Here is a 26908-nt window from a genome sequence, read left to right as displayed (position 1 = left end):
ATTATTAGACATCATAGTATATTAGACATAAATACCTTTAATTTGTACATATTGCATTCATATTGTTCCTATTATAAATTATGGTATTTTTGGGTTTTTTTTTTTTTTTTTTTTTTTGAGTTGGAGTCTTGCTCTGTCACCCAGGATGGAGTGCAGTGGTGCGATCTTGGCTTACTGCAACCTCCACTTCCTGGGTTCAAGCGATTCTCCTGCCTCAGCCTCCTGAGTAGCTGGGACTACAAGCACAGGCCACCACACCCAGGTAATTTTTGTATTTTTAGTAGAGACAGTGTTTCACCATGTTGGCCAGGATGGTCTCAATCTCTTGACTTTGTGTTCCACCTGCCTTGGCTTTCCAAAGTGCTGAGATTACAGGTGTGAGCCACCACGCCTGACCTAAGTTATGTTTCTTATTAGCTAAACTTAATGACTACTAAGTGGCAGGCACTGTCTTTATGCTTCATATAAATAGTCTTAGATAACCTCAGGATAGATGCTATTATATCTATTTTATCCCTAAAACAAGTAAATCAAGATCACAAAATTAGGTAACAGATAAGGAGAATTCATTTCAGCAAAGGTTGTGCTATGTCTGAAGTAACAGCAATAACCCCTAGAACAGCAGGGACTCAGCTGACTACATCTTCTGACTCTAAGACTAGTGGCATTAATAATTCCCTTCCGTCTGTCCTTTAACCTGAGTATAAATAACAATTTCACATGGAATTAGTGTTATTATTATCCAGAGGAATTAGGGAGTTACTAGCAGAGGTCACAGAAATTCTTATTCCTTATATTTTCTCTGAGTTATGACATAGTGAAATGTTCCTGTTTGTAACTAATTTTCCTATTTCTTTGATGGTCGTATCTAGATTTTCCCCAACAATTCTGATTCCAGACTTTCCGCCTATAACTCGCATAATCAAAGGCATGGTTTAGGGGAACTGCTCTAGAAGATATTCTCAAAAAATTGTAAAGCTACATGTTGACATGACATTGTAAAGATTAGGATAGAAAGATGTTAATGGAAACAGAGTGAAAGGAAACCGTGGGTCCTTAGGTATTTTATCCTAAGTTATGGACTTATGATGCAAGGCTGGTGTTGCTCATCAAGGTATACAGCCAATAAATTAGGAGAAAATAGAACCTAAAACATTCTTTCAAATGGCCAGGCAATTGCAATGAACAAAAACAAGGAAGGATCCTCTCCTCTTTCTTTCATAAGCACAACTCATTTAATGCAAAAGGAAAGAACCAAAGTTTAATAAACCTTGTGATATTAAAGGTTTGACCAGAACAGCAACCTTTGTTTTAGAAGATGAAAATTTAATTACTTCTCTTGAAGTAAAACCCAAATATAAATGGAATTCTTTAACATATGTGCTCAATTAATCTATTTTAGATGAGATCAAATTATAAAAAAATTGATATTTCAATTTTCTCTGAGGAGAAAATATTAAAATAAGTTTATGCACACTGAATGTAAGAATGTTGAAGAAATTCCTCATTATATGTTGTGGAAGATTTAATGAAACTTGGTTAATGAATAGAAAGGTGTTTCAAATCATATACTTTTAATTTTGAAAAACAGTTCTGTCACAAAATTTTGATACTTAAGGTCTGTTGATATACTTGGCATAAATAAATTAACTTGGATGGTTAATTAAATGTCAGGTAACACACTAAGATGGCTAGCTATTTTATGGTGACTTTGGAAAATTCCAAAAGCAAACGTTTGTCTCTTAAAAGTCAAGGGATTGTAATGCCAAAGCAATGTCTCCAGGTCCTGAAAACATTCATCATTTTTCTCCTTGCAAAATGTCCCCAAAAGGAGACCATCCAAGAAAAATTATATAAACTTGGACTATAGCTTTTGTTTTTATAAATAAGACAAAAGTATTCCTAATTAAGAAATGAAAGATACGAATTTTCTAGGCTTTATATCTTAGGTTGCTCATTATTTTAGCTTCTCCAACCCAAGTCTATATTAATGTGCTTTTCTTTCTCCAGGGAGATAAAGAAGCTGAATTAGGGCTTCCCTTTTCCCCACTTTGTGATCGGAAGTCAACCATGGTGGCCCAGTCACAAATAGGTAATACTGATGATTTGTGGTGGCGGAAAGTGAGGGTGTGCTTGTCAGTTTTCAAATGTGTAAACCATGTTGTTTAAAGGGGTAACTTCCATGAAAACCTCACTCCATATTCATGACACATTTGATTTTTAAATGGATCTCTATGGTGCTGAATAAGAATTATTGAAGCATTTTCACAAAATGAATTCAATAAAGTAACAGTAAATGTAATTGTTATCATGGTTCTAACCCTTTTACAAAATATAACATTGTCTTGTGTGGGAGACTATTTTATGTTATTTTATTGCTGATTACTGTTTTCTGTAATTTAATTCTTTAGATAGAGGTCAACTCAACGAAAATATTAGTGCCCTTGTTCTATCACTAAGTTTCCATGGTATGCTTAATATAGTAGTGCACATTTCATTTGGAAAAATTTTCTCTCATGATGTGAATAGATTAACCAACAACAGGAAATTTGCAAAATGATAATGCCCCCAACCACATTCATTCTTATCATCTGTATTTGGGTTGGGGACTTCAAGTCCAGTTCATTATTAAAACATATTATTGCTGTGTTGCATGACTCAAATACTTGTAATAATTATTCGCTGAACCAGCATTTTTGTTACTGAACAATACGATCAATAAACACAAGGATCACTTCTTACCTGTGTAGTTATGCTGCGGCACCACCCATCACAAAGCTTTGGGGCAGTCAGCTGTGGGAAAGCTGCGTGCTCCGACCTCTTCCCCTTCCCATCCATGTTTCAACGGCTGTTTTGCTAGAGACCATAACACAGGTGCCTATTCTTGCTTAGTAAGTGTAAATGTGGCAGGCTAAGGACCTGATGTGGCAAGCTACGAATGGAAGTTTCTGAGGCTTGTTGCTGTAATATAAATTGCAGCCATGTTAGTAAAGGTGATGACCCAGTTGACAGTCTACACATCTCAGGCATTTAAGAACATAGACAGAACTGGCCGGACGCGGTGGCTCACACCTGTATTCCCAGAACTTTGGGAGGCCGAGGCGGGCAGATCACGAGTCAGGAAATCGAGACCATCCTGACTAACATGGTGAAACACCGTCTCTACTAAAAAATACAAAAGATTAGCCACGCGTGGTGGCGGGCACCTGTAATCCCAGCTACTCGGGAGGCTGAGGCAAGAGAATCACTTGAACCCAGGAGGCAGAAGTTGCAGTGAGCCGAGATCGCGCCACTGCACTCCAGCCTGGGCGACAGAGTGAGACTCCTTCTCACACACACACACAAAAGAACATAGAACTTAAAATAGTACCCTGGGTGATCAGTTAACACTGATTTAACATGAAGGCATCCATTAAAACTATTGAAGTTTTATTAAATTAAAAATGTGTCTTATTATACATTATAAGTAATGCAGTTACTTGAAATGTGAATTACTTTTATCCAAGTATTGGATGGACAATCTTTAAATGTGCATACTTTACAGGACATTATCACTTAAAAAGCCCCCCTCCAGCTATTCTTCTTTATTCAGGTGGTAGTCCATTGCTCTCAGATGTGTTTCCAACAACAAATTCTTGACTTGAGGCACCCACAGCTGTCCTGGGATCTGGGATATTGCCATGTACACAGACCTTAGAATAGGTTGTTGTCTCCTCCTCTGCCTAAACACGGGATGGAAAATGCTTCCAGAGGACAATGCCCTTTTCTGTGTGTGTCATTTTCTATCTTGATGAGTACTTTAAATGTAAAAGTCTTCATTCAATACTGACATCTCAAAGTGGTGGGATTAATGCTGTCTCCCAGAGATGTTACTTTTCTCTTCACTGATTTGACAGAACACACCCACATGCTGTGAACTCACACTTTACATCCAGAGAACAATAAACAGCCATTTGAAATATTAACACACTGGCAGAAAGCTCTGACTGATATAGTAAGAAACAAAAAGCAATTGTCGTCCTGTTACCTGAGAAAAACCTTCAATTACTTAATTTCTTTGGAGCTTAGATATGATTTGTTAGTAAATAATGAAATCCAAAATGTACATGATGTGCTTTCAAAAAGGATAATGATCCCTGTTGTTGAGAGAAAACTATAGTCACTATCATTGGATCTAAATTTATTGTTAGCAATAGTGTATTATTTAAGGCTGAATAGTAAATAGAAAAGTCAATATATTTGAGTTAACAAGCTTAAATTGCGTCACTTCCATGGCTTCAAGTACTATTTTATAGAGCAGTTGAACCATCTCTAAAGATTGTTATTAGATTAAAACAATACAAAGGGTAAGCAGAACCAGTATTTTAGTTGATACTCGCTATCCCAGGATTGTGAGAGGCTCTTCATTATTTCTGATTTCAGAATTCAGGAAATTGTAACACTTGAATTTCTCTCTCTCTCTCTCTCTCTTCATTTTGGCTTTTGTAGGTTTCATCGATTTCATAGTAGAGCCAACATTTTCTCTTCTGACAGACTCAACAGAGAAAATTGTTATTCCTCTTATAGAGGAAGCCTCAAAAGCCGAAACTACTTCTTCCTATGTGGCAAGCGGGTATGATATTTTCTTTCTTTGCATCATTTTTCATCTTTGTGATGTTTAGTAACCTTTTCCTTAATGATTATCTATATTTCTCACATCTAGGCAGAGAATTCTCACAAGAATTATTAGGGAGTATTGCCACCTAGTGGCTTTATATTATATTGCATCTGCCTTTGAGAACTGAAGTTTAATACACAAAATATGAAATACTAAGGTGTGTACTAAGGAGAATCCAGTGTGGGGTGGGACAGAAAGGAGGTGAGCAGCTGCCACGTGCTCAGAACTTGTACTGACCATCTACTACCCTGCTTTTCTAGTCGGTTTTGTAAAGTTTTTCAGGTTTTCCTTGTTCACCCCATATCCTGATGGTGTTCTTTGGTTTGTTTGGTTGTTACTGTTAGCTCAACCACCATTGTGGGGTTACACATTGCTGATGCACTAAGACGACCAAATGCAAAAGGTTCCATGAGCGATGGGTCCTATTCCTCAGACTACTCCCTTGCAGCAGTGGACCTGAAGAGCTTCAAGAACAACCTGGTGGACATCATTCAGCAGAACAAAGAGAGGTGGAAAGAGTTAGCTGCACAAGGTAGTGTTGTTTATGAGGCTTTACTGCCATCTCTCTCTGTCTTCACTTCTCCTCTAAGAGTTTGAATTATTTCTTCTAGATCTCTTCTTCTATAGAATGTGTAAGCCCTTGATGGCATTTGGAATTTGGCTACTCTTTGATTATTCATGAGAAAGTTGGCTCATTTATTAGATAAAAAGAGGTTCTGGTTTGTTTGTGCCACATGGGCTGCAGATATGTGCATCAGTGGGTAGTGGCAAACTAGATACTGAAAGATGAGATAATGAAATGGTGACAAAACTTTGTGGTACAATATAGACTCCTGTGCTTTCATAGAGGTGCTTTCCAGCCTGGATTTTACTTGGCAAGTAGCTTTTGTGTTGCATTAAAGGTGTTATCACTTCATGTCAGAGACTTGGGTGTGTTTTTTTCTGTTTCACTAAGTTGCTTTTTTGACTCAGAATTTTGACAAGAATTGGGGAAATCATTAGTAATCAACCACCACAGAAATCGAATGGGAAGGTAGCTATAGTTATTTCTGACATATTAGCTGCTTCAAATTAATTAGTCCATTTAGTAGGTTTGTGAGTCGGTATCCAAACAGTTATTATCTTTCGTGCAGGAATTAGCTTTTATATCCAGATCTGGCCTCTGCCTCTTCTCACACTCATTCCCACAGCTCTGCCTCCCTCATACACTACACTCCCTGCACAATGGCCTCTTGGAAGTTTAAAATACTCCAGGGTCTTTGTAGTTATTTTTTCAGCCAGAAATTTTTTTCCTTGTGCTTTTTGCAGCTTTAATATACTCAGGAATAAACTTAGTTTTCTTAAAATGCATAATATAACATCAAAATAGAGTGTTAAATCATATTTATAGTCAGAGGAACACAATATTGAAAAGTTTTCAATTATCCCAAAAGTCAACCATAAATATAACATGTTTCCAGTGAAAATTCCAATATATTTTTCATGGAATTTAACAAATTGATCCTAAAATCTATATAGTATTGCAAATAGCTAAGAATAGTCAAGACAATCCCGAAGGATAATAAAAGAGGAAAAGAGGAGCACTTGCCGTATATCAGAATTTACTCTTATACTGAAGTAATAAAGTCAGTGTGACTGTGATGCAGAGATAATAAGATGGGCCTCAGGAATAGATCAGAGAGCCAGAAATAACACATTAATTCCTGCAGAACTTGACAGATGACAGACACACACATTCACATATTCAATCTTTTATATGTTCTCACATATTTGCCATTATGATGTTTTTCATTTCTTCCTGTGTGTCTGAGCTACTATTTGGTGTCATTTCTCTTCACACTGGAGTATTTCCTTAAGTATTTTCTTATAACACAGTTATGCTGACAATTAGATTTTCTTAATCTGGGAATGTCTGTATCTTACTTTTATTTATGAATAATTTTACTTGATTTAGAATTGTTGAATTATTTTTTTTTCTGTTAGCACTTTCAATGTGTCATTCTATTGCCTCTGGCTTCTGTAGTTTCTGATACAGTGTTGACCAAAAATAAACTGTATTGTTGCTGTACTGAGTCTTATTTTTTTCTTTCTGTTTTCTAGACTTTATTTTGACTTTCAGCAATTTGATGATGATATATCTAGGGTTTTTTTTCAATATTCTACTTAGTGTTCATTGAGCTTCTTAAATGCATACATTAATAATTTGCATCAAATTTGGGAAGCTTTCTGCCATTTTGTTCAATGTTTTTCTTCTGCCTCTTTTTCTCTGTTCTCTCGTTCTGAAGATCCTGTTATGCGTAACTTAGGATTCTGGAAATTGTCCCGGATGCTCTGGATCTCTCTCAATTTCTTTAATTGTCCTTCCTTCTTTCCTTCCTTCCTTCCTTCTTCATTCATTTTTGATTGGCTGTTTTCTAATGATTTATCTTCAAGTTTACTGTTTCTTTCTCTGCCACCTCAATCCTACTGTTGATTTCACTGAATTAACTTTTTATCTCAGCTGCTTTTTTTCAATTTTATTATTTCCATTTGCTTATTTTTTATAATGTCTATTTCTCTGTTGATATTTTATATTTTCATTCATTGTTAGCATATTTTCCTTGAATTCTTCAAAATTATTTTCTTTAATTTTAAAAACATATTTTAAAAACTTGTCTTGAATTTTTTTAGATCAATTTTAAAACTGACTATATAAATGGCCTCTCTATGGTTCTCTAATTTCTAGGATTTTTCTATGAAATCCTGCTGGTCTACCATTTACCCCAACTTGCACCCCAACCTTAGCCTGGCAAAGCTTGGGACTTTTCCCATCTAGTCTAAGCAGATTCACCATTTTATGTTCAAGTAACCAGAATTACTTGCTTCTTTCCCATTCCAAGTTGATTCTACCACATCCAGCAGGAAGGTTGACTTTTGCTTCCATTCCCAGGTCAGAGTTGGAGAGGAAGATGGAGGAGTGGGAGTAACTTCAGGCAAGGAGGTCACAGGCTCCTGCTATTTTTACCTGAATGTTCAAGAATTTTTCAAGAATAAATGTTTCTCAAATTATTATGTCCCTTTGATTGATTTCCAGAGTCACTGAACAGTTGTTTTTATTAATGCTGTCTAGTTTTACACTCTTTTTTTAAGAAGAGAAAATACTCGACTTCTTTACATCACTATATCAGGAAGTCTTCCTCTTCACCATAGGTTTTAAGAGAATTAAATGAATTTATTAATATAATTTGCTTAGAAGTGTCTAGAGTACTAAGTGCTATATGAGTTTGCTGTTATCACTATAACTATTATTTATTATGTTTCTGCCATGTGTTATAGAAATAAGGGTTATAGGGCTACTATATAGTAACTAGGGGTATCCCTAATGCTGAATTCTAAATCCAGCAAAACTATTCAGAAATAAAGAAAATTAAAGACATTACCAGATTAAGAAAATCAAATTACTATGGAAATTGGGGATACTTTCTCTATAATAAGCCAGTAAGGAAAAGCTTCACTGAGGAAGAAATAATTTAAATAAATACACAACGGAGGTTAGAAAGAGAACCATGGAGAGGTCTGGGAGGGTGGGGGGTAACAAATTTTTAAACAAAGGGATTGGCTAGCACATTATGTAGGAGACCGAGCTTGCCTGACATGCCAGAAACAATAAGAAGGGCAGTGAAGCGGAAGAAATTGAACAAGTAGGAATAATGTAGGCAATGTGATGGGTGGGCAATGTGGTGCCTGACCTTTGGTTTTGGCCCAAGAAAGACAGGAAACCAAATGTAGAGTTTTGAGAAAAAAAAGTTGACCGATATGAACTGAGGTTTCAAAAGGATTACTCTGCTACAGAATGGAAAATATTCTTTTGTTTGGGTAGTAAAAATAGAAACAAGGAGATCAGAAAGAAGGTTGTTGTTCATAACCCAGGAGAAGTATGGGAGCTTAGACCAGGTAGTAATGGTTGAGAGGGTGTATAATTTCTAGATACATAAAGACTGTGGCTTAAACCAGTATGCATGAGTAGAAGGAGGGTAAGCAAAAAGAGATTGGATTCTGGATATCCAGGTATTTTGAAAGCTGAACTGATAGGATTTGTTATCAGATTAGATGTAGGAAACAAAGTGAAGAGAAGAATCAAGAATGATGCCAGGTTTTTTGGTTTTCTTACACATTACTTGTATATAGGTAAAATTATATAATCATTTCATGGAACAATTTGGCACTCTGTAGGAAATTTAAAGATGCATGTGCCATACTTCTCGACAATTTTACCTCTGTATTTTTACCCCAGAGAGACTTTTGCGCATATGCATCAAAGACATGTCTAAAATATTCATAGCAGCATTGTTCACGAGTGCAAAATAAAGTGGAAAAAACAGTAAAATTGATTTATATACTATAGTATGTACATATTATGGAACAGCATAAAACTGTTAAAATTTAACTAATCACCAACAGGAATGAAAGACACAGTGTTGTGCAAAACAACCAAACTGCTGGACTTTAGTAGGTGGTTTTCCTCTGACAGTGCGAAGGAGTCTGGGAGGTTTGGACTAAGCAAAATTCACCACAACGCAACAAACCGGCTGTGCCCAGCCTGCTTCTCTAGGTTCCTCCTCACTGGGCAGGGCATCTCTGCAGGAAATCCAGCAGCTCCAGTCAGGGGCTTACAGACAGGACTCTCAACTCCCTGGGACAGAGCACCTAAGGGGAGAGGAGGCTGCAGTTGCAGGTTCCACAGATTTAATCTTTCCTGTCTGCTGGCTCTGAAGAGAGCAGCTGACCCTAACAAGGGCGACTGTCTCAGCACAGTGCACCAGCTCTGCTAAGGGACAGACTGCTTCCTCAAGCAGGTTCCAGACCTTGTGCCTCTTGACTGGGAGAGACCTCCCAACAGGGGTCAACAGACACCTCATCCAGGAGAGCTGAAGCTTCCAGAGGAAGGAGCAGACAGCAATCTTTGATGTTCTGCAAACTCCATTGGTGACAGGGTCTGAAGTGGACTCCCATCAAACTGCAGCAGACCTGCAGAAGAGGGATCTAACTGTTAGAAGAAAAACTAACAAACAGAAAGCAACAATAACAAAAGCATCAACAAAAATGACCTCCCAGAAAACCCCATCCAAAGGTTATCAGCCTCAAAGATCAAAGGTAGATAAATCCAGTCATGAAGATGACCTGGAAGATGAGGAAGATGAGGAAGAAACAGTGCAAAAACGCTGAAAATTCCAAAGGCCAGAATGCCTCTTCTCCTCCAAATGATTGTGACACCGCTCCAGCAAGGACACAGAACTGGACAGAGAATGAGATGGGTTAATTGACAGAAGTAGGCTTCAGAAGATGGGTAATAACAAACTCTGCTGAGCTAAAGGAGCATGTTCTAACCCAATGCAAAGAAGCTAAGAACCTTGATAAAAGGTTACAGGAGCTGCTAACTAGAATAACCAGTTTAGAGAGGAACACAAATGACCTGATGGAGATGAAAAACACAGCACAAGAACATCGTGAAGCATATACAATTATCAATAGCTGAATAAATCAAGCAGAAGAAAAGATATCAGAGTTTGAAGATCATCTTGCTGAAATAAGGCATGCAGACAAGATTAGAGAAAAACTAATGAAAAGCAATGAACAAAACCTCTGAGAAATGTGAGACTGGGTGAAGAGACTGAAGCTGTGATTAATTGGAGTACCTGAAAGAGACTGGGAGAATGGAATCAAGTTGGAAAACACACTTCAGGATATTATCCAGGAGAACTTCCCCAACCTAGCAAGACAGGCCAACATTCAAATTCAGGAAATACAGAGAACACCACTAAGATACTCCATGAGAAGATCAACGCCAAGGCACATAATTATCAGATTCTCCAAGGTTGAAACATAGGAAAAAATGTTAAGGGCAGCCAGAGAAAAAGGTCAGGTCACCTATAAAAGGAAGCTCATCAGACTAACAGCAGATCTCTCAGCAGAAATCCTACAAGTCAGAAGAAAGTGGGAGCAATATACAATATTCAATATTCAGCAGTCTTAAAGATAAGAATTTTTCAACCCAGAATTTCATATCCAGTCAAATGAAGATTCACAGGAGAAGGAAAAATAAAATCCTTTGCAGACAAGCAAATACTAACGGATTTCACCACCACCAGGCCTCCCTTGCAAGAGCTCCTGAAGGAAGCACTAAATATAGAAAAGAAAAACCAGTATCAGGCACCGCAAAAACACACCAAAATATAAAGACCAACGACAGTAGGAAGAAACTACATCAACTAGTGTGCAAAATAAACAGCTAGTATCATGGTGACAGAATCAAATTCACATATAACAATATCAACCTTAAATGTAAATGGGCCAAATGCCCCAATTAAAAGACACAGACTGTCAAATTGGATAAAGAATCAAGACCCAATGGTGTGCTGTATTCAGGAGATCCATCTCATGTGCAAAGACACACATAACCTCAAAATAAAGGAATGGAGGAAAATTCACCAAGCAAAAGAAAGCAGGGGTTGCAATCCTAGTCTCTGATAAAACAGACTTGAGGGCCAGCGCAGTGGCTCACATCTGTAATCCCAGCACTTTGGGAGGCTGAGGCAGGTGGGTCACGAGGTCAGGAGATGGAGACCATCCTGGTCAACATGGTGAAACCCCAACTCTACTAAAAATACAAAAATTAGCTGGGCATGGTGGCGTGTGCCTGTAATCCCAGCTACTCAGGAGGTTGAGGCAGGAGAATCACTTGAACCTGGGAGGCGGAGCTTGCAATGAGCCAAGATTGAGGCTGCACTCCAGCCTGGTGACAGAGCAAGACTCCAACTCAAGAAAGAAAATAAAAAAATGGAAAACAGACTTGAAACCAACAAAGATCATAAAAGACAAAGAAGGCCATTACATAATGGTAAAGGGATCAATTCAACAAGAAGAGCTAACTATCCTAAATATATGTGAACCCAATACAGGAGCACCTGGATCACAAAACAAGTTCTTAGAGACCTATAAAGACACTTAGATTCCCACAAAATAATAGTGGGAGACTTTAACAGCCCACTGTCAATATTAGACAGTTCAACGAGACAAAATTCACAAGGATATTCAGGACTTGAACTCAGCTCTGGATCAAGTGGACATAATAGACATCTACCAAACTTTCCACCACAAATCAACAGAATATACATTCTTCTCAGTATTCTAAAATTGACCACACAATTGGAAGTAAAACACTTCTCAGCAAATGCAAAAGAACTTAAATAATAACAAACAGTCTCTCGGACCACAGTGGTATCAAATTAGAACTCAGGATTAAGAAACTCACACAAAACCACACAACTACATGGAAATTGAACAACCTGCTCCTGAATGACTCCTGGGTAAATAATGAAATTAAGGCAGAAATCAAGAAGTTCTTTGAAACCAATGAGAATGAAGAAACAATGTACCAGAATCTCTGGGACACAGCTAAAACCGTATTAAGAGGGAAATTTATAGCACTAAATGCCCACATCAGAAAGCTAGAAAGATCTCAAATCAACACCCTAACATCGCAATTAAAAGAACTAGGAAAGCAAGAGCAATCAATTCAAAAGCTAGCAGAAGTCAATAAATAACTAAGATCAGAGCAGAACTGAAGGAGATAGAACATGAAAAACCCATCAAAAACACAATGAATCCAGGAGCTGCTTTTTCAAAAAAATTAAGAAAATAGGTAGACTGCTGGCTAGACTAATAAAGAAGAAAAGAGAGAAAAACAACATAGACACGTTAAAGATGATAAAGGGATATAACCACTGATCCCACAGAAATACAAACTACCATCAGAGAATACTCTAAACACCTCTGTGCAAACAAACTAGAAGAAATTGATAAATTTCTGGACACATATACTCTCCCAAGACTTAACCAGGAAGACTCGAAATCCTTGAACAGACCAAAAACAAGTTTTGAAATTGAGGCAGTAATTAATAGCCTACCAACCAGAAAAAAACCAGGACCAGATGGATTCACAGCCAAATTCTACCAAGGGTACAAAGAGGAGCAGGTACCATTCCTTCTGAAACTATTCCAAACAATTGAAAAGCAGGGAATCCTCCCTAACTCATCTTATGAGGCCAGCATCATCCTATTACTAAAACCTGGGCAGAGACACAACAAAAAAAAGAAAATTTCAGACGAATATTCCTGATGAACATCAATGCAAAAATCCTCAATAAAATACTGGCAAACTGAATCCAGCAGCACTTCAAAGAGCTTATCCACCATGATCAAGTCAGCTTTATCCCTGCGATGCAATAAACATAATCCATCACATAAACAGAACCAATGACAAAAACCACATGATTATCTCAAGAGATGGAGAAAGGCGTTTTATAAAATTCAACATCCCTTCATGTTAAAAAACTCTCAATAAATTAGGTATTGGTAGAACATATTTCAAAATAATAAGAGCTATTTATGACAAACCCACAGCCAATATCATATTGAAGGGGCAAAAGCTGGAACCATTCCCTTTGAAAACTGGCACAAGACAAGGATGCCCTCTCTCACCATTCCTATTCAATGTAGTCCTGGAAGTTCTGGCCAGGGCAATCAGGCAAGAGAAAGAAATAAAGTCTATTCAAATAGGAAGAGAGGAAGTCAAATTGTCTCTGTTTGCAGATGACATGATTCTATATTTGGAAAACCCCATCACCTCAGCCCCAAAACTCTTTAAGCTGATAAGCAACTTCAATAAAGTCTCGATATACAAAATAAATGTGTAAAAATTGCAAGCATTTATATACCCCAACAATAGATGAGGAGAGAGCCAAATCATGAATGAATGAACTCCCATTCACAATTGCTACAAAGAGAATAAAATGCCTAAAAAATACAGCTAACGAGGGATGTGAAGGACCTGTTCAAGGAGAACTACAAACCGTTCTTCAAGGAAAAAAAGAGGACACAAATAAATGGAAAATCATACTATACTCATGGATAAGAAGAACCAATATCATGAAAATGGCCATACTGCCCAAAGGAATTTATAGATTCAATGCTATTTCCATCAAACTACCATTGACATTCTTCGCAGAATTAGAAAAAACTACTTTAAGTTTCATACAGAACCAAAAAGGAGTCCATATAGCTAAGACAATCCTGAGCAAAAATAACAAAGCTGGAGGCATCACACTACCTGACTTCAAACTATACTACAAGGCTACGGTAACCAAAACAGCATGGTACTGGTACCAAAACAAATATATAGACCAATGGAACAGAACAGAGACCTCAGAAATAACACCACACATCTACAACCATCTGATCTTCAACAATCCTTACAAAAACAAGCAATGGGAAAAGGATTTCCTATTTAATAAATGGTGCTGGGAAAACTGGCTAGCCATATACAGAAAACTGAAACTGAACTCTTTCCTTACATCTTATACAAAAATTAACTCAAGATGGATTAAGGACTTAAATGTAAAAATCCTGAAAGAAAACCTAGGCAATACCATTCAGGACATAGGCATGGGCAAAGACTTCATGACAAAAACACCAAAAGCAATTGCAACAAAAGCCAAAATTGACAAATGGGATGTAACTAAACTAAGGAGCTTCTGCATTGCGAAAGAAACTATCATCAGCATGAATAGGCAACCTACAGAATGGGAGAAAATATTTGCAATCTACCCATCTAGCAAAGACATGGAATCAACCGAAATGCCCATCAATTATAGATTGGTTAAAGAAAACGTGGTACATATACACCATAGAATACTATGAAGCCATAAAAAAGAATGAGATCATGTCTTTTGCAGGGACATGGATGAAGCTGGGAGCCATCATCCTCATCAAACTAACACAGGAACAGAAAATCAAACAACACATGTTCTCACTCATAGTGGGGATTGAACAGTGAGAACACATGGACACAGGGAGAGGAATAACACACACCAGGGCTTGTCAGGAGTGGGGGGCAGGGAGAGGGAGAACATTAGGACAAATACCTGATGCATGCAGGGCTTAAAACCTAGATGATGGGTTGATAGGTGCAGCAAATCACCATGGCACATGTATACCTACGTAACCTGCACATTCTGCATATATATCCCAGAAATTAAAGTAAAATTTTAAAAAGTAAGCAAATTGCTGAAATATAGCAAGATTCCATTTGTAGAAAGTTTAAAAACTAAAGAATAGGTTTTAGAATATGTATATGATAAAACTAAAGGGCTTTTTTGAAATATTCAGAATGGTTCTAGGGAGTAGGATGAGTTTTTTATTTAGAAATAAGTAGAATTTTACTTCCTAGATTGGGCACTAGACACATAAAAGTTCATTTTATCATTATGATTATGTCTAACACATGTGCTTTATATATGCATATATAATTCATTTATATACATGAAATATTGCATAAAAATTTTAAAATGATAAGCTATTAAAGTACGTCTACTGAAATAGTCATCAATTTTAAAGTCAGTGAGTATCAGATATTACCATTTTAATTTTCCAGTACCTACCACTTCTAGTCTTATATGCTGAAAATGAAAGTTTCTTTATTACAATTGCATTGAGATGAAAATAAGCAGGTCATATGATGTTTAGAGCTTTGGAACATTAATTAAGCATCCGGGCTTTGAAGAGAATTCCAGATGTTTGATCATCATCATATTAACTCTTAAGCTATATTTCACAGATATCACAGAAACATCTCCCTAGTCCTAGAGCAGTGAGAGATTGTAGATCCTTAGGCTCCAAGGTATGAGGCTCCTGGGTCATCAATATACCAAAACTTTTTTAAAGAAGAATTTCATTCAGTAACTCTTCTATTAAGGAGCTTGGAAGATCTGTCTAAGAATGTTGTATGTAGACACATTTTTGACAAGGGGCTTTTCAAAAAGTAAAACAATGCTTTTCATCATCCCCCAACTGTTTCCTTTTTTGCTTAATTTTATCCACTTACGGTGAGGAAAATATTTTCATCAGTTCAGCATTTCTCAGCATCTTAAGTCTGCACCCTTTTCTGCACTGCTGAAGAGCTAACAGGAGATTTTAAGCGGGTGCATGGCTATTCTTCTAGTGAGGCAGGTGGAGGGCAATAATGAGAATTGTCCCTCCCTTCTATTTACACCCATAAAGTCCCAGGCAAATCATGTAAGCTTTCTTGGCCTCAACATATGTAATTATGGAGATAATAACATTGGCCATAATGAAAGTTCACTACTCAAGGAAGCAGACACTCTCATGAATCCTTGACCATATTCTTGAAGATCTAAGAAGTTTGCTCCAGATTCTTGAAGATCTAAGAAGCAGCTTTGAGAGGAAGATACCTATGGAATTGAGGGAAAAATCAGCACTTTTGCTTATACTAGACCAGTAGGATGATAAATACCCCCTAATAACAAAGGAAATCATATACAGAAAAACAATGTCTAAATTTTATAGGGTCACATAAATGTAGCTCATTTTCATTAGTGGCCTGTATATATATGTGTGTGTGTGTGTGTGTGTATGCATACACACAAAACATTCATATATGCAAGTTTATTATATATTTTACTGATAAAAAGAATGTATAACATATAATTTACAATAATAATAATAAAATATACAATACCCTTCATTGTAAATTTTATATAGCTGATTCTCAAAGAATGCTTTTTGTTGACTTTTGCCAAATTATTTTGTCCATAGTCATTTATGATTGCTACTGAAAAATGAGTATAGTTTAGAAATGAATGTTGGTTGATATTTCATTTATGCCAGAAGTATAGAACCAGGTGTGGTGGTGCCTACCTGCAATCCCAGTGACTATAGAGGCCAAGGCAGGAGGATCACTTGAGCCCAGGAGTTCCAAGATGCAGTGAGCCATGATTGCACCACTGTATTCCAGCCTAGGCAACAGAGTGAGACCCCGTCCCTGGAAAAAAAATGTTAAAGGCCAGGCACAGTTATCCATGCTTACAATCCTAGTGCTTTGGGAGGCTGAGGCCAGAAGTTCAAGACCAGTCTGAGCACCACAGAGATACCCTGTCTCTAAAAATATGATGAAAGCATAGAAGACATAGGTCAGAACTTGACTTGTTCATCAAAAATGGAAACAACTTCTTGGTCATTTGATTTGATACTGGTTTTGAATACTAGAAAAACTTTCTCAAATCATATGTTATTTATAATGTAATAGCTAAAGATATGATACATGTTTAAATTTAATCACTATTTTAAACATTATCTCCATCATTTTAAACAATAATAAAACAATAAGTTAAGACTTGATCCATAACTTTTGATGATATCCATGGTGTAAACACTCCCATCATGACCAGTTTCAAGCTATCAATATGATGTGTCTGAGCGTGGAGCTGGGAAAAGATGTGCACATCATATATTTCCATCATACAGATATGGCAGACATATCAGGACATGTCTTAACCTCAAGACATAGATAACAGTACCATGCCTCAAAATAATTAGGCAATGGTGAGTTTTACTGATAAACATTTATTATCTTTCTTTTAAATATAATTTAATTCTAAACTTATGTAATTTAATTTTTAATAATGAATGTCTTTAACAACCAGCTTGCAAACATTCCTGAAAAGTAACAGTCCGATCTGATGAGCCTGTAGGGGCCAGCTGCACCACACTGCTGTCCACAAGGCCCTGTATGAGCCATGTCTGTCTCCAACTCCTTATCTGGCTTATTCAATTTCCCGTTTATCCTCCCCTCGCTGGCTTTTGTATCTACCCCAGCCACGTTAACCTCCACACTGTTTCCTTCTTGTCTTTCTTTCAACACATCAGGTATTTCCTGCTGTAGGAGTTTTTTACAGCATTTCTCTGTCAGAAACATTTTACCCCCAAATACTATGAGGCTGCTTCCCTGTCCTCCTTCAAGTCTAGCTTACATTGTAACCTTGTCAGCAAGGCTGGCAAAAATTTCAAATTCCACCCACAGCCCTCCCTTGCCCTTCTGATTTCCTCCTCAAGTACTTTCCCATGGCATTTATTCCTGTCTAGCTTATAAATAGTTGATCTATTATGCTTCATTTTTATTATCTGTTTCACCCCCTTAAAAATAAGGTTCATTTAAAAAAGGATGTTTGTTTCTATCTCTGATGTATCCCAAGCTCTTTGAACAGAGACTGGCACGAAGTAGGAATTCAAATGATTATCTGCAGTAGGTGAGGAAGAAAGAGAGAGAAAGAGAGCAAGAGGGACGGAGGGAGAGAGAGAGGAGGGGGTGGAGAAAGGAGGAGAAGGGAAGAAGGAAGGAGAGAGGTAGAAAATCTACCATCTAGACCCCAACATACGAAATACATGATCTTGCCATGCCCTTGGAGTCTTCTCAATGCCTTCTCTAATCATTTATTTCCATCTCTTCCACCCATGAGCTGATTACTATTTTGAATTTTGTGATAATCATTCTTTTTTTAAGCTGTTATCCCTCTTTGTATAATTTTAAACAATGTATAGTTTAGTTTTGTCTGTTTTAAAACAATATAAATGGAACTGTGCCATATATATTCCTTTATGAATTGCTTTCCACTCAACAAGATGCTTTTTAAAATTTATCCGTGACAACACAAATGTTGTTCTGTTTCAGCAGGAATTTTTTGGATTTTGCAGAAAACATGAGACAGGAAAAAAATCCAAGTACTGCACAAACATTTTTTAAATATTAGTATTTTGTTTAAGTCTGTACATATCATATCCTTAGGCCACAAATCAGGTGCATAAATAATATACCTTTCATTATTTCTCTATGACCAAACATAGTTTCTAGCTATGTCCCCATGCTACCTGTTTGAAGAAAATAAAAGCTTATCATTTAAGTGTTTTGACTGAATCAGAGTAAGCCTGGTCAATCCAGTGTTTCTGACCTCTCTTTCCTCCTTCTTTAGATGGTGTTGCAGTCCCTGGGGACTAGCGTCGTGGTATTAATGGATTTCGGATGAGCATCAGGTCCTTGCTTGACCTCTGGCCTCTCTCTCATCTTTCCAGACAGCCAGCCCCCATTGGTTTTTGGCTTGTATTACCTTCTGACTCTGACCCCTTGCTTCCCCAATGCAGGTCCCCACATCTTTGATTTCCACAGCTTGCTTGCTCTCTTTTATTCTCCTTCTCATTGTACTTCTCAGGGCTGAAGGACAGGCTGCTCTTCACATCACAGAGTCACTGGGGTTGACTGAATACTGCAGGCACTCTCTCAGGCTCTCCTGCCCTAACATTCTACACAGCCGCCCCTCCTCTATTCCTTGCACGCTGAGAACACCCACCTTGTTCAGAATGCTGGATAAGGGAACATGACAAAGATCTTCTCTAACCCCTGGATCCCTGACTTTTTCTCAGAATTCTTTCTTGCTTTCCTCTCGGAAATAACTCAAAAAGCACAGGGATGGCCAAATTCAGAGAGCAGGTCCCGTCTCAGAGACTATAACTGTCTAAGTCTCTTGAATCTTCCAACTCTTTTCTCCCTTATACCTTACTTTTGGTTTCATAGGGGGTGAAAAAAATGTCACTGGAAGGGTAAGGAGTTAAACTTTTCCCTCTTCCAATTTGAATGGCACCTTCATACCCCTTTTTGCTTCTCTTGGGGAAAACCTAGATCCATGTCCAGGGAGTGAGAAACCTGGATCCCTTCTGCAAGTATGGGTGGGAAGGTAGAACTTGATTAAGTATTTTCCAAAAACTCTTTAGCCATGCATGGATGTGGCTATTGAATTTGAAGACAAAGGATAGATGCCTTTGTTTCTGGGGTAGCTTGGTAACAACCCCTGTGTCTCCTTGTCTAAATAGGCATGAGCCTGTGATAACAAACAAGTAGAAACAAAACCAGATCAGCTAATAATTCACAGTATCAGCTCATCAAGACACACAATAAGCTTTTGCAGTTGTTTCAGGAGAGAAGTGAAAAACAATGTGTGATTACTAAATTAAGTGTATTTAAAATACTCTTATTCAAAGAACATTTATCAAGTATGTTTCATCACTTTACAGAAAAATGATTAGAAGCTTATTTTTTCTTTTAATTATAATTTCTTTTAATTTATTATAATTTCTATAAATTATTATAATTTAATTATATAATTTTAATTATAATTAATTATAATTTCTTATAATTTCTTTTAATTAAGTGATTTAATGTGATGGAACTGAATCATGTGATACAAATTAAATGCATAATTTTATATCCATTGAGGTTAATAATGTCAAAGACATATTTCAGGAGGAAACTGAGCAACAAGAGAGACATTTTTTATTATGGGGAAATCCGAATGAAAGAACAAAGCTGGAGGCATCATGCTACCTGACTTCAAACTATACTACAAGGCTACAGTAATCACAACAGCATGAAACTGGTACCAAAACAGATATATAGACAAATGGAACAGAACAGAGGCCTCAGAAATAACACCACACATCTACAACCATCTGATCTTTTATAACCCTCACAAAAGCAATAGGGAAAGGATTCCTTATTTAATAAATGGTGTTGGGAAAACTGGCTAGCCATATGCAGAAAACTGAAACTGGACCCCTTCCTTACACTTTATACAAAACTAAAGAGCTTCTGCATAGCAAAAGAAACTATCATCAAAAGAAACTACCATCAGAGTGAACAGACAACCTACAGAATGGGAGAAAATTTTTGCAATCTAGCCATCTGACAAAGGGTTAATATCCAGAATCTATAAAGAACTTAAACAAATTTACAAACAAACAAACAAACAACCCCATCAAAAAGTGGGTGAAGGATACGAACAGACACTTTTCAAAGGAAGACATTTATGTGGCCAACAAACATATGAAAAAAAGCTCATTGTCACTGGTCGTTAGAGAAACACAAACCAAAACCACAATGAGATACCATCTCACACCAGTTAGAATGGCGATCATTAAAAAATCAGGAAACAACAGATATTAGAGAGGATGTGGAGAAATAGGAATGCTTTTACACTGTTGGTGGGAGTGTAAATTAGTTCATTGTGGAAGACAGTGTGGTGATTCCTCAAGGATCTAGAACTAGAAACACCATTTGACCCAGCATTCCCATTACTGGGTATGTATCCAAAGGGTTATAAATCATTCTACTATAAAGATACATGCATATGTATGTTTATTGTATCACTGTTCACAATAGCAAAGACTTGGAACCAACCCAAATGCCCATCAATGATAAACTGGATAAAGAAAATGTGGCACATATACTCAATGGAATACTATGCAGCCATTAAAAAGGTTGAGTTCATGTCCTTTGCAGGGACTTGGATGAATCTGGAGACCATCATTCTCAGCAAACTAACACAGGAACAGAAAACCAAATACAGCGTGTTATCACTCATAAGTGGGAGTTGAACAATGAGAACACATGGATACAGGGAAGGGAACATCATACACCAGGGCCTGTCAGAGGGTGGTGGGCTAGGGGAGGGATAGCATTAAGAGAAATACCTAATGTAGATGACAGGTTGATGGGTGCAGCAAATCACCATGGCATGTGTATACTTCTGTAACAAACCTACACATTCTGCACATGTATCCCAGAACTTAAAGTATAATGAAAATAAAATAAATATAAAACAAATGAGACAACCTGTTCTGTTTTATGCAACGTGTAGAACAATCTTAAGGTGTTAATTGAATTATGTAAACTATTTCTTCCAAGAAAATACTTAAAGGATTATAAAAGCCAGCTTAAAAACTTGAGGATTGTTACAGAGTATAAATAGTGAATTTGCCCTTCTTTTTGTACAGTGTGTAATGTAGAGAACTTTTAAAATAAATGCAAGAAACAGTTGTTTTACCCTCCCCTAATTGACTCTCAGAGTTTCTCTTGCTCCTTCTGAAAAGTATCACAGTTTGAATCAGGCCGAGTCTTCCTTTTGCTTTCAGTGCATGTGAAAAAGTTGTTATTGGAATAATAAATAAGTAATCAATCTGAGTACCGCCTTTATACTCCTCCTTTGCCTCTCTGTGAAAAACTTAGGTCTGTGTCCATGGACGTCATCAGGAAATAACGCTGAATGGCTTCTGGCTCCATTCCCAAGCTCTGATTCTGTGGACACTTAGAGAGGCTTTTTCAGTGAATATTTTTCTAATCACGTTTAGTACTGCTAGATAACAAGCTGCTCAGGGAGAATGAATAGCAGTGTTAGCCTTGGCACCCCACCCAAACCAGTTACAGAGCAGTGACTCTCAAAGACCTACATTCCCCTGTGGTATTTATCTGTAGTTTTTATCTCATGTGTCTCTGTGAGCTTTCTGAGCACATTTTTTTTTTCTATTTGCCAGCAATGCCTATTAGTACTCACCAGTGGGCCTCATTCTTCCACATCTGTTGCTTAGAGAAAGTAAAAATTGATTTTTTGAAAGTAACGAAAACATGTCAATGTTGCTTTGTATTGAATTACTTTAAAAACTTGTGTTTATAAGGCATGTGTTCGTAAAATATTTGCTATTCCTTTCCACTATCTTTTTAATTCAATCAAAACCCTTCATGTAAAGCCTACTTCGCTTTACATTATAACTTCTAAGTTCCCAGGACTGAATCCTAAGCAATTCTGAGAGAATATACGTGTACATTTTAGATTTCAAAAGGGACAAATAATCAAAACAGAGGAAAACAAAGTCTTTCAGAAATAAAAACTAGAGCTTGCTATCATTCTCTAATTATGGTTCAAAATGTAATTAGAAGTTTAAATGAGATCATGTTAGTAATTTTATATTTTTTAAATTATTAGTAAATTAAATGAATTATTATATTATACATTTGCTTTATTGTTCCTATTTCCAATTTAACCTCTTCAGCTTCATCTTCAGATCATGTTCTACATCATGTTAGCAGTACAATAGTGCAGGAGTATGCATTTGATAGAGTGGAACTTTCAGAAGATAAGAATCATGAAGTTCTAAGAAGCGATATTCAGTCACTTAACCCTAGAAGAGCTTAAATAATTGTTTGAATGGTGAGTGTGTGCTTGTGTGTTATCCATTCATTCACTCATTCCTTTATTACAAAGGTATAACTCAATAGTTTTCAACCTGGGCAGCCTATCAGCATCATCTGGACTACTATTTTTTAAAGTTCAACATGACCTTTCTCCAGTTCACAGAGGAAGGTCCAGGTAGAACACTTTTGTGCATTTAAATCAGTGCAACAGGACGTGTAGGGGAAGAGCAGGAAATATCAGCTCATGGTCAGGACAAGCCAAGTACAGATCTAAATCTGAGCCAGCTTCACCCTGGCAGGATGAAGTCAGGAAATGGCAATGGGAACCTTTGTAGTTATATCCATCTAGGGATAGGACAGTTCCATTGTATCTATCCTGCATGATATCTATATCTTGGTTCATACTGCTGTACCCTGGAATGTTTGCTCTCTACTCCTGGGAAGACCAGTGGACAAGGTCAGGACTGGTCCTGGAACATAAGGTTACTCTTCACACAACTTGAAGTCTAGCTACGCCTATGTTTTCCTACGTCTCTACCTTTGGTTTTGTTCTTCCCTCCTCATAGAATGCTCTTCCTGGGCCCCCTCCTCCATTCTGCTTATTAAAATCCTACCTGTTTTCCAAGATTCAATTAAAATGCCATCTTCTCCAAGAAGCCTATCACTTAGTTTTATAAACATAGCTATCTCTTTCATACTGTAGTGTAGTTAGACTGCTTATCATATTCTACCTTGCATTCTCAAAATAAGAAGTGAGAAATGCATTTGCAGGAGGCCTACCCAAATTAGAGTTCTAGTAAGAGAGTGGAGCTGGACAGGACATTTAACTACACATGGCTTATCAAGGTTCTGGCATTCTGCTTTGGGTGCATGCACCATTTCTCTATGCAATGAGAGCCACTGTGTATTATGAGATATGATTGGAGTATGTTTCAAATGTAAAAACTATGGATTTTGACAAAAGGTTGAGAACCACTAATCATTACAAAAATATTTATAGAGACCCCCTATGTACCAGTGCAAACAAATGCCTATCACCTTTTTTTCTTGAGAGCAGAAGTCAAGAGGTGCTCAGCATCAGATTTCTGGTGCCTCCTACTCAGGGCTAGGTAAGAGCTCTGTCAATGTTGATTAGAGGAAAGTTGGTTCCACTTTGTGGAAGTCTGATGTTAATGGTGAGTCCACATAAATGAAATAGTATTACCCACTATTTGGTACTATGTTTTTGTTTGTTAGCTAAATGACCTTAAAAATCTAATAAATCACAAAAGGGCAGACTGAATGTAAGGGTTGTTCCCCAAAAGTTTCTGCTCATGTTTTATGTCTGCATTTGCTATGTTTTCTGATACCTCAAACCTAGTCACTTGCTCTAATTGTACTTTGCAATATAAGTTATGCATGCAAGAGTGCATGGGAGTTTTGTGGCTTCTGAAAACTCTGGGACAAGAAGTACGGAAATTTGGGAAGTAGAGGTAATAATGGGGAAGGGAGTATTGGGTTGGATGTTGCACTGTCGAACAGAGATGATAGGGCAGAGTAAGCTAAAGTCTTTGGGTACAAGATATGGAACAGCTCTCAGAGACAGTTCTCCCATTCTGGTGCCGCTCTCATCTAATAGGAGTTTGATGTGTGACCAGAATTTGACTGGGTTCATGTGTAATGTTCACACCAAGGACAGACTCAAGACTTTGTCATATACTCCCAATAACTGGCCCAACTCCAAGTACTAAAAGTACTTCCAAATTATTGGATGCTCTGTTGTCTTAACTTTACACCTTGAAGAACAGAAATCCCTTCTTTTGTCACCAATCTTCTCTTCTCTCTCCAAAACCTACAGGTTTCTGTTCCTCTTGATTTCAGGTCTCTGTCCATCTCTCTTCTCATTCTGCTTCTAAAATACTCCCAATTTTTCAGAACGATTTAGTTCTGGTCTAAAGATTAATCAATTCAACAAAGCAAAAGCCTGATGGTTTCCCTAAAATGACATCTATAATTCTTCAAACAAAAATCATGTACCCTACATAATATGCAATGCTGCATATTGTCTGGGTTGATCATGATTTGTCTGTTATTTTCAACTTCATTAGAATTTCTAAAAATATTAATTTCCTCATTACCCTCAGGACATTTTTCAAAATCTTAATCACTGTACCTATGACCTACATTTGTAATTAGAAAATATCACATGAGTTACTGAGTTAGATGGTCGCTTATTTTTTTAACATTTTATGGTTTATTTAAATGATATTTTTGCTAGAAAAGCTCATAAATTTTCTCAGTGGGAAACAAAAAAATGGGAGTAGGTTTTATATCACTGGTTAAAAAATTTAAAAACAAAACTAGGAGTGTTTTTCACTAGAAGTAAGAGAAACATTTAAAATTGATGGGAAAGTATTAACATTATTAAAAGATCAAATTTGCCTTATGATTAGCATAGTATTTTAATATATTATGAGAGTTCACTAAACTTTATATATTGTTTATATTCTTAAAATGCAATATTGTATATTATGTATTGTAAATGATCTTTGTAATTATATTGGTGTTAATGCCAAATCAAATGTAGATTCATACTATACTAACTACATGTTTATGTTCCAGGAAATACACTGAGTTTTATTACAGTCACTATCCCGTTTAGTCAGACAAATAACCTCACAATTTAGATATTATCATATCTAAATCCAAGGTGAGAACTGAAGTCTAAGGCAGTGAAGTAAGTCTCCATCACAGGTGTATACAAGTATTACAAATGAATCTAACTTTCTCATTTCTTTTCATGGTTTCATATAGCACACAGAAAATTCTATGGTATAGCTACATGGTAAGAGTAAAGACAGAAAGAGGAAAGAATTTCCTGTGAAACCTTACCCCAAAGACTAGCATAATTGCTTCATCAAATCTACTTCTGTTTAATCTTAGCACAATTTATCCAATGAGCTTACACATGTACTCATAAGATTAGTTATATCTCACAGATATTTTTATTTTTAAAAGTTGAAAATTATGAATTTGGGAGTGAAATTTTATATCATTTATTTATTCACCCATTGGCCGTCTATACCAAAAAAAAATTACAGCTAACTGTACAAGAAAAGAATTTTAGTCTGACAAAAGTGAAGCTCACTCAGAGAACCTAAATTATTTGTCTAACATCACAAAATTAATTTTTGAAAAGGTGGGGCTTTTCAGTCATTTTGCTTAAATTCAAAAACAGTAACCTGTATCATGTTCTATAAGTTAATTATGATGGGTTGGTTTAGTTAAATTCTCTAAACTTCCCTCCAGAGCAAAAAGTGTGCTCCGAATCTACTGATGGAAGGATTCTGACAGCAGCAGAACTTAAGGGTATTTTAAGTGATATTGTGTGTGTGAGTCTGTGTGTGTGTATGAAAAACAGAGAGAGGGAGGGAGAATGTGTGTGTGTGTGTGTCCCGTCCACTGTATTTGCATGGATGACAAAATTAAGAAAGAAGGTAGAAGGAGCATGCCTGCATTCCCATAGAGATTATTAGCTGGCTTGGTGATGATAAAACGTTTTCCCAAGAGTGGCAGGACTAGGACAAGAAAGGATCTGGGTTGGCAGGAAGATGAGTTATCAGATGATGTACTCTATACTAAATTTATGAGTAGGGGTGGTCTGTGAAGCTCAACTGTCTTGGAGTAACTCTGAGATATTTGCTCATAGTTAGATATAGTCAGGATTTTAGAAGTTAATTCCAGAAGATTCCACTAATCCTCTTCATCCAAGGTATGCATTTTGTCCCTCCCATTTGTTTAACGGGAACCCTAGCAGACGGTCCTTATTGAGTATTATAGATTTTTTTCTTTCTCTGTGTCATATCTCATTGTTATGATTAACAATTTTAGCCAATACTGTCTTTACTATTATTTTACTTGTATCACTCAGAGCTTATGACATTTGTTGTGTTGATGCACAAAATCTATGCCACATTTGTGTGCAAATAAATAAATATAACTAATTCTTATGGTGTAACTTTCAGCATTTATGTTTCAGTATGCTTTTTTCAATGTACAATATTCTTTCCTTAAAAGTGTATTTCCCTAACTCTACTAAACTGGAAATGGAATCAATATAAAGTCTGGTAAATAGTAAAGAGAAGAAACCAAATCTCAATGAGTTTAGGATTGTTCTAAAACCCACATGTAGCCAAAATTGTCCTTCTGTAGTTCATCTTAATGCTTATGAGTTTACCAAATCCTTATGAGTTAAAGAAATTATTTATGATTTTTATATTAAATTACAAAAAATTAAGATCATATTGGGAATGATTATAACTTGTCAGATACACACACATACACATATACACATACACACA

The 26908-nt window shown here is 36.7% G+C and overlaps 1 protein-coding gene across 9 annotated transcripts in view; it reads left to right on the top strand.

Moving 5' to 3' along the window:
* PDE1A (phosphodiesterase 1A) overlaps positions 1-26908 on the top strand; it is a 403806-nt gene that overhangs the window by 347163 nt on the left and 29735 nt on the right. For 8 of the 9 annotated variants that reach the window (XM_025404058.1, XM_025404059.1, XM_025404061.1 and 5 more), the window contains 3 exons: positions 2011-2092; positions 4489-4612; positions 5002-5189. In XM_025404058.1, the coding sequence (XP_025259843.1) occupies positions 2011-2092; positions 4489-4612; positions 5002-5189 (394 nt within the window). Of the gene's footprint in view, positions 1-2010; positions 2093-4488; positions 4613-5001; positions 5190-22438; positions 22509-26908 lie in introns of all 9 variants that reach the window. The other variant, XM_025404062.1, reaches the window with a different exon arrangement.

This window comes from Theropithecus gelada, chromosome 12 (genome assembly GCF_003255815.1).
Source record: "Theropithecus gelada isolate Dixy chromosome 12, Tgel_1.0, whole genome shotgun sequence".
Taxonomy (NCBI): domain Eukaryota; kingdom Metazoa; phylum Chordata; class Mammalia; order Primates; family Cercopithecidae; genus Theropithecus; species Theropithecus gelada.
The sequence above is the reverse complement of the archived record's forward strand: the minus strand, read 5'-3'. Positions and strand labels throughout refer to the sequence as shown.